The sequence below is a fragment of the Arachis hypogaea genome, chromosome 2, assembly GCF_003086295.3.
Source record: "Arachis hypogaea cultivar Tifrunner chromosome 2, arahy.Tifrunner.gnm2.J5K5, whole genome shotgun sequence".
In the NCBI taxonomy this organism is placed as follows: Eukaryota; Viridiplantae; Streptophyta; class Magnoliopsida; order Fabales; family Fabaceae; genus Arachis; species Arachis hypogaea.
The window spans coordinates 52,366,237-52,375,609 of NC_092037.1; the positions used below are offsets into that span (position 1 = coordinate 52,366,237).

Genomic DNA, 9,373 nt, shown 5'->3' on the forward strand with positions numbered 1-9,373 from the left:
AAATAAACCCGATGTCTATTTTAAAACTTGGACAATTAAAATCATAATCTTTTGAACCTTCTAGAGAAAAACAAATCTTTAAGGTGTCAAGATAACATATGTTCAAGAGAATGGCATTGCTTTTTCTCCATGTTCTTATTCTTGGTTGTTCTGTCTCAATATACATGTGTTATGCATATATCAACAATGGAAAATCGGAAATGGACATTTCAGGATGGGTTTGCAGCAAAGGGCTATGTCGACTTGTTGCGTCACTTGAGTGTTAATCACTTAATTGTGAAGCCAGCACATTTCAGTGATTGAGCATGTCAATATTGTATTTTCCAAGTATCAACAATATAATTCAGACGTGAACTCAACATCATAAAACAAAGATGCTAAATGATGAAAGTATGTGTAACAAAAACACCAACACCTTAAGTCTGGTATCCAATGTCATAAGCAATTAATAGACAACTAAAAGTAGTGAGTCTGCTCCACTGTAATATTATTAAAACCGTCCTTAATTCTCAAATATGACTTCATTTTTGGTCATCTAAATAACCCACATTGAAGGAAAAAAAAGCAATCAATCACGTGTTCCTTTGTGAAAACACATGATGGACCAGACCACTCAAGCACCAAAATTGGATAGCAAATTAATTAGTACTCAGAGAAGAACTTCTTCGATAATAAAATATTCTAGATGCTTCTCAAAAATTAGAAAAGCAGGCATGAACATTCGCTTTCAACTCCACAATTATGAAAAGTGGCCTCAAAAAAATACCGTAGCTAATCTAAACTTTCGCCTGCTGAGAAACATGTGGCAGCATCCTATCAAAGTATTATATATTTAGATTTAGCTAACATGTAATAAAAAATTTTAAATATATTTCTTTAATAAATATAAAATAAATATATTAAAAATATATTTTTTAATCGTAATCTTAACAGATGTTTTTAGTGACAACATATAATAACTAAACTCTATATTTATTTGTAATTATTGAATTCTTAATGTCTAGTGTTTTGGATGTAATTAAGTTGATATTTTATGATGATAAGCAACTAAATACAACTAAAATGTAAGTCTTGTTCAATGCATCCGCATGATGGATGGGAGAATATGGATGATTTAAAAAGCTTATTTGACAGCAAAAACTATGTATAGTTTGGACCTCTTTTTTTTTATAGGCAGTTATCTTGGGATTTGAAACAGCAACCACATGAAAACGGTTGGTTTCTTTTAACCATGTGCGCTTCAGAAAACTGTTGAATGAATCTTCCATGTAAAATGCATTGCTTAACTGGTTAATACTTAGCTCCATTTTTGAATTGAACATTCTTCCTTTTTCCCCTTTTATGTTTCTTGTTTTACAAAAATTCTAAACAAAAAAATTAGTTACCAACTCAATTTTATATATTTGCATATAAATATGTATTGTTTGATTTATTTTTAATATATATTTCGTATTTTAACATATATTTTATACCAATAATTAATTTATAATTAGTTTTTTATATATACCTAATATAGTTGATATTTTATTATCTTAAAATAACTTGGTAACTTCTGCATAAAAATAAATTTTGAAACCTTATTTGATGCTAAATTAATTACAAATAAAAGTAATCAGCAATGCTACGTGATTAGCACATATTATCATTTTCATTTTTCAACCAATATTTGGCTGGCAATAGTTTGCCCCATATTTGTAAGTGTTTGCACATAAGAAACATATAATTTGCACCTATATCTATTTTTACACACATAAATTTGTAAAATTTATTTATTTAAGTCAATTTAATATTTGTACGGGTTAAATAATGGCTAAAATTACTAAAAACATGGTTCTCTAGAGTTTCTATGAAAGTAATTTCATATGAATCAAATTGATCTTCCAAATTAATTAACTTGCATTAAATTAGTCTATAATTTTTTTTTTAATTTTAAAGAGTTTAATTTTGATATTCTAATAATATAAAATATTTTATATAGTCGTCTAATTATATTTTTTTATTATTTATGCAATTAATATAAAAAATAGTTAGTTTTACTAACGTTGTTGAAGATATTAAAGATCAAGATCAAGAAGAGTCTTGATTAAGAAGTTAGAGTTTGGTTAGAAAGTTAGTTATGCTTAGACTATGCAGCTGCTGCAACATTGTAGTATAAATATCTGACTTGTATAGCTAGTTGAAGCATATATATATATATATATATATATATATATATATATATATATATATATATATATATATACCTTTTGTTTCTCAGCATTTTATTCATACAAGATAAGTAAAATTCAGTTTTAGTTTTCTTGAAAAACAAGTTATTGCAAGATTCATCAAGGTTCATCAGTTTTTTTAAAATGTAACATTATATTATTAAATATATGTAAAATTATTTTACATTGAGAATGTATTAAAATTAAATATCATTTGTGAATCAATTTGATTCAATTAAAATATAAAAGACTAATTTGACTCATGTATAAAACTTAAATTACTTATACATGAAACCAACTCTTATTAATATACTTTATCAAAAGAATCGCTTGTGGCAAGTGACCTCATCTCAAATGAATGACTTCAATAATCATTCAATATATACCTAGTATTTGAATTGGAGTTCACATGGTTTCTAATTCACTCGCATTGTAACAAGTTACAATAATAATTTTATTAGTTTGTTAACGATCCATTATTAATATGCATGATTATGGAGATTCATCAGTTAGCTTTTGAAATTAAATTAAAAATCAAATGCAACACAATATAATTACTTATTGCATAATAAACAAAGGATGCGGCCACAAGCTTATCATTTGAGAACCATTTGAAAAATGACATCACATGCAAGCTCTGACGCTCCAACACCGTTCACTATTTATACCCTCACTTCTCCCTTTTCCTTCACTCCTCAATTCATTCTCTCTCTTTCTCTCTTTCTGTTTCATCTTTCAACAAAAGACAATTAGAGAAATATGCATAACATTTGTCTCAACATGCCACCAATGGTCCAAAGTTTCAACCCTGAAGACCTCTTCACACGAAGATGTGTATGGGTAAACGGACCAGTAATAGTTGGGGCCGGTCCTTCAGGCCTGGCAGTCGCAGCAGGTCTGAAGGACCAAGGCGTCCCTTTCATCATTCTTGAGAGAGCTAATTGCATTGTCTCTCTTTGGCAAAACCGTACCTATGATCGCCTCAAGTTACACCTTCCCAAGCAATTCTGCCAGTTACCGAATTTACCATTCCCTGATGACTTCCCTGAATATCCTACAAAATTTCAGTTCATTAAGTACCTTGAATCCTACGCTAACCACTTTAACATAACCCCACAATTCAATGAAACAGTTCAGTCTGCTAAGTATGATGAGACCTTCGGATTGTGGAGGGTTAAGACCATTAGGAAAAGCCACTCTGGTTCCAGTGAAGTTGAGTACATTTGCCGGTGGCTTATTGTTGCCACGGGTGAAAATGCAGAGAGAGTTGTACCTGAATTTGAAGGGTTGGATGAATTTGGTGGCCATGTCATGCATGCTTGTGATTACAAATCCGGGGAGAGTTATAAAGGACAGAAAGTGCTTGTTGTTGGGTGTGGAAATTCCGGCATGGAAGTTTCCCTTGATCTTTGTAACCACAATGCAACTCCATCCATGGTTGTTCGAAGCTCGGTGAGTCTGCTTACACTGTATTTTGGCTTATCTTTTTGTTTTCATATTCTATCAAAAAATGCTTTAAAAAAAAAAAAAGCATCCTGATGCACAAAGATTCTGATAATTACATCAATGGCTGTTTTCACGGATAGAATCCGTGAAGTTGAGATACACATAGACAAGTTATTCCAAGGCTTTTTTGTTTTCACTTCTTTTACAAAATCAGCACTAGAAGCATAATATTTATTTTGCTTTTGATGATCAGGTTCATGTGTTGCCAAGAGAAGTTTTTGGAAAGTCAACTTTTGAACTTGCAATAATGTTGATGAAACGGCTACCACTATGGATGGTTGACAAGATACTGCTAATTCTGGCCCATTTGATCCTGGGAAACGTCGAAAAGTACGGTCTAAAGCGGCCTTCTGTAGGACCTTTAGAGCTCAAGAACACTGCCTGGAAGACTCCTGTATTGGACATTGGAGCACTCAAGAAAATTAGATCAGGTCAGATCAAAGTTGTACCTGGAATCAAGAGATTCTGGCAAGGGAAAGTGGAACTCGTGGATGGCAAGATTCTAGAAATTGACTCCGTCGTTCTTGCTACTGGTTATCGCAGCAATGTACCATCATGGCTTAAGGTTAGTTCTTTTCTTGCCCTTTCGTTGCTCTTTGTTTTTTTCCTAATTACTCTGAGCTCCACACATTCTTTTAGCTCTGTTTAGAGAGAAAGGACTAATTTCTATTTTGGTTGAAAAAAACAAAAGAAGCTTCTATCGTAGTACTTTAAGATTTCTAAATGCTTGAGACGCATTTGCTAGCTGATACATTGGTCCTCTCTTAGGAGAAGTAATCGTTTCTGGGAAATGATATTTACACCATATTTTCAATTTGTACACTCACTTTAGTATTATTAGATTAAGGAGAAAACTGAGGTGCAATCGACTTCATGTAAAATTAGATAAAAATTTTGTCAAATCGGTCAAATTATTTAACGGCTCTGAGTTATGAATTTCACATGAAATCAACTACACTTGAGTTTCTACCTTAGATTAATTATGAAGAGTATTCAAATTTTACTTATTTATTCTAGCGTAATTATTATTTTGCATATCATTAATTTTATAACTTATATTCCACAAGAGTTTCACTATTATAATTGGGTAATGTTAGGTAGAAAAAAAAAAACAGATAGAACTTGTCTTATTTAGCATTCATTAATTGTCGCAACAATTAATAAATGCTAAATAAGACAAGTTATGATTGTTTTTGGCTGATTTTTTTTGTTACCAAACATTTTTTATTTTAATTTATCAATAATTAGATCATTTATATTTTTATTTTACCAAAATCTTTTGTTTAAAGGAATTTGAATCTTTGTTATTGTTCACATTTATGATATCAATTTATAACTATAATGAATAAAAAAACAACTATATTGATATATATCGAAAATCAGTCGCTAAGTAATTATTTGTATAAATATATATTAAAATATAAATTATACATAAAAATTAATTTAAATAATATATATTTTTATTTAAATATACAGTAATTAATTTAGTGACTTATTTTTGTTGCTTATGTAGTTTTTTTAATTAAAAAAATGGAGTCTTACATCAATAGACAAACTCAACGTCCCACAAAATTTAATAATATAATATAAATATAGATAATCACGTAGAGAAGTAGCAAGAAAATAAAGGCTTTTAATTTATTTAAATATTTGACGGACTAAAGATGTAATGTGGTGCGGATTCAGGAAAATGACATGTTTTCAGACGATGGTGTTCCAAAGGACCCATTTCCAAATGGGTGGAAAGGCAAGGCTGGTCTTTATGCCGTTGGGTTCACAAGGAGAGGCCTTTCCGGTGCTTCTTTGGATGCCATTAGTGTGTCTCATGACATTGCCAAGAGCTGGAAGGAGGAAACTAAACAGAAGAAGAAAACAGCCGCTGCACGCCATAGGAGATGCATGTCACACTTCTAAGATATATACAAATCAGTGGTTTGCTAAATCAGTTGCTATTCAAATAATTTTCTGTAGTGTTCGGTTAAGTAAATGGAGATCTGTTTGAAAAATAATAATAATGTAGAGTTTCCCTAACAAGAAACATTAGCCCTCTCCTTAAGAAAAATCCCATTGTTTGAAAATAATTGGCTATTATTTTTTGTGCAAAAAGGAAGATGAGGCTTATTTGGTTACGGTTTTTCAGTTGTAAGGAATATTGTTTCACACATCAATTGAATATTGTATTACATTTTTTCATGTTTTAATAATGAAGTCAAAGCCTTCTCTCTCTTATAATCTGATTATGATTTTTTAGTCAAACCCTCTGATCCTCATGGCAGTTAATTCATAGGCTCTTGTCCTCCAACAAAGCCCCGGCCTCAATAATTAGTTGACATTTTAATTTGGAGGAATAGAAAATATAATCTGCAACCTCTCTTGTTTATATCCACGTTGCATTGCACATGGATAGATCCCTAGCTACTTTATATATATATATATATATATATATATATATATATATATATATATATATATATATATGTATTGTTTTCAGTTTAAGTAAATGAAATTCATTAATACTCAAGGCGCTGGTAATATCGAATTATTTGAGTAGCAGACAAATCCGTGTATCCCTAATCGTTTTGAGTTTTAGCACTAGAATGAAGAAAATCTTATGGTGAGAGAATCTTCTAGAGTATGTAATTGATTGCTGTTGTCAAAATATAATAAGGATACCGATTTCTCAAATATTAAAAACAAAAGGAAAAGTATAGGTGAAGAATAATATTAATGAACAATGTAAATAATGGAGTTAAAAAAGTAAATTAATCTTAAATATAATTAATGGTTTGATTAATTAAATTTTAATAATAATTATTTTTTAAATTAAAAAAATCAGAATTTTTGTATTGGTGAATTAAAGTTATGCAATTATTCTTTCATCTTATTTTCCTCTCGTTTAACCATTTTCTCTTCTGTACTCTTAACCCAGCCCTAACCCTCTGTCCGATACCACCGTCATCACCACCGGCGACCACCGTCGTCTACCCCCTCTCTCTTCTCTCTCTTCTCTTTTTCTTCTCTCTTTCTCCATTTCTTCTCAATCTCCTGTACGCTACTCTTGGTTTCTGTGTAAAGTCCAATCCCGGCGAGAAACCCTAGTGCAACCCAGCAGAGCTGAGCTCTGTGCCGCTGCAACACCGCCGCTGCTACCCCTCTCTTTCCATTCTTCCCTTTTCACCAATGCAGGTTCCATGCTTCATCCTGTCCGTGTTCTTTCGTTTATTTATTTTAACTAATTTTTAATTCTGCTTTTAGTTATTAGATTAGGCTTAGATTAATGGATTGATACTTTTTGGATTCTAAAATGTTTGATGGCTGATTTTTCTGGATTGATTGCTGCTTAAATTGAGTTTAAAATCCCTGTTTATATATTGTGCACACCATATGCTAAATGAAATGTCTGAACGAAACTTTTTGTTTAATTCTTATGTTTGACCAGCATTTGTCTTAAATTTTGTTACCTTTAGGCATTATAATTCAGAATTGTGTAATCTTATGCTATTTTTAATGATGTTTAGATTGAGTTTTGATATGATACTTGATTATTAGTTTTGTTTAAACACCAAATTGGTTTAAAATTTTAAATTTGGTCATTTGATTAGTGTAATTTAAGAAGTGCATATCATGTTTAGTTAAGTGAATTGAATGAAACTACCTATTCATGTATATTTTAAACATTTCACATGGTTGCCATTAGATTATTTTAAATTACCATCCTTATACTTCCATGCCATGCATGCACAAACAAATTTGGTCACAACTCACTTTACATATGGAAATATATGCTCTAAGTGGAGATGCTGTTCATTTTGGATGCTCACTAAATGTGTTTTTTTTTTGCATTCTTTTTTATTTTTTCACGTTATATAATATTGCTAGAAAATATATGTACAGTTGTGCATAACATACAATATAGTACTCAAAGGCCCCAAAATTCCAATTAGCAAGTCCACAATACATACAACACTGATTACTATTATAAGAAAAATAAATTAATTAATAAACAAATAAGAAGAAGAAGAAATAAGAGAGAATTGACAAGGAAGGAAACGAAAATGGAGAATGGGAATGTATCATTCACATCCAAAAAGAAATAATGAGCTTTTTGACTTTCCAAAGCATAGAAATGGACTTGGTTTTAAGTTGTGTAGGTGCGATTCAGTTGTGGCAGATCCATGCATACTCTATATAAATACTTAATATAAGCCTAACTAATTAGGTGAGCTTTTTTATGAGTACGCTTTTTATTGTTATTATTTCTTGTAAGTTATGTATAGTAATAAATTTTTAATGATAATTTTGGAAAAAGTAAATAAAATCGTTTTAGTTGAAACTTGTTTAATAGTACTGACGATTGGATTTTTGATGGTATAGAATTTCTCAAATAAATTCTCGTTGTAAAGTATAGTTTCTAAACCAAACAATAATCCTTTCGTACAAAAATTTGTTTGTCACAAGTACAAACCCCTAAAATCTATAAACCGAAGTATTTAAACCTCGGGTCGTTCTCCCTAGGATTACAATGAAGCGTCTTGTTATTGGTTGTGAGTTATTTTGGGGTTTTGATAAGAGGCATGAAAGTAAATGGCAATGAAAGTAAACTAACAACTATGAAAAGCTCTTGGCAAGATATGAGAACTAGAAGTCCTATCCTAGTTATCTTACTCAATTGTGATGAGAATTATCCATTGCTACCACTTAGTTAACCTTTGCTAAATAAGGAAAGTCAAGTGGATGAATCAATTTGATTCCTCAAGTCCTAATCATATCCTAAAGGAAAGACTAGCTTTAGAGGCATTCAAATCAATTAGCAACTTCTAAGTATCAATCAACAAAGGAATTAGATAACTCAAGAGTCACTAATTACTCTACCTAGGCCAAGAGGGACAAAATCTACACTAAAATCCAACCAAGCATTTCATCAAACACTTGGAAGGCATAAAAGAAAAGCATAGTAAATCAACAACAAGAACAGAATCTAACAACAATTATTGCAAAAGAATTAAGCAACAACAATCAAGGAAATCACAATTATCATGAATTACCTCAAATTGCATTAATAAAAGGAAACTAAAGAACAACAATCTATCTAAAACAAAATGAAGAATTACAATTATCAAAGTACAAAACTAGAAAGAGAGAGATGAGAGGATTGAGAATTGACAAAGGAAAATTGAATCAAAACATGAATGAAATCTAGATCTAAGAAGAGAGATTAACCTAAACCTAATCCTAATTCTAATTCTAGAGAGAAGTGAGAGCTTCTCTCTCTAGAAAACTAAACTAAAACTAATCCTAATGAGTGTGTGTGTGTCTAATGTGTGAATTGAATTTCAATCCCCTTCAATCCTTGGCCCTTATATGCATTTTGGCGCCAAAGTTGGTTGCTGAAACCTCTCCAAATCGCCAGGCACGTGCTACATAAATGAGGTCATGTGTCATCATCGGCGCGTGCGCGCATGGTACGCGTGCGCGTCCTTGGCCCGTTTCGCAATGTGCGCGCGAGCGCCTTGTGCGCGTACGCGTGCATGGCCTGGGTCAGATCTTTGGCTTTTTGTGCTTCTCTCCACTTGTATGCTTCCTTCCTTACTTCCTTTGATCCATGTCTAGCCTATTTCAACCTGAGATCACTAGCAAACACATCAAGGCATCTTATGGAA

The 9,373-nt window shown here is 31.5% G+C and overlaps 1 protein-coding gene across 1 annotated transcript; it reads left to right on the top strand.

Annotated features, from left to right (window-relative positions):
• Positions 1–2,922: 2,922 nt before the first annotated feature.
• Positions 2,923–5,769, top strand: LOC112719221 (probable indole-3-pyruvate monooxygenase YUCCA3). The gene is made up of 3 exons (XM_025770235.3): positions 2,923–3,659; positions 3,907–4,278; positions 5,400–5,769. The coding sequence occupies exons 1-3, from the start codon at positions 2,967–2,969 to the stop codon at positions 5,625–5,627; spliced, it is 1,293 nt and encodes a 430-aa protein (XP_025626020.3). The 5' UTR covers positions 2,923–2,966; the 3' UTR covers positions 5,628–5,769.
• The last annotated feature ends 3,604 nt before the right edge of the window (positions 5,770–9,373 follow it).

Excerpts from the sequence above, each read along its gene's own strand:
- LOC112719221 (XM_025770235.3), top strand. The coding sequence starts at position 2,967 with ATGCATAACATTTGTCTCAACATGCCACCAATGGTCCAAAGTTTCAAC. Across the intron at positions 3,660-3,906 it reads CCATGGTTGTTCGAAGCTCG|GTTCATGTGTTGCCAAGAGA; the intron begins GTGAGTCTGCTT and ends TTTGATGATCAG. Across the intron at positions 4,279-5,399 it reads ATGTACCATCATGGCTTAAG|GAAAATGACATGTTTTCAGA; the intron begins GTTAGTTCTTTT and ends GTGCGGATTCAG.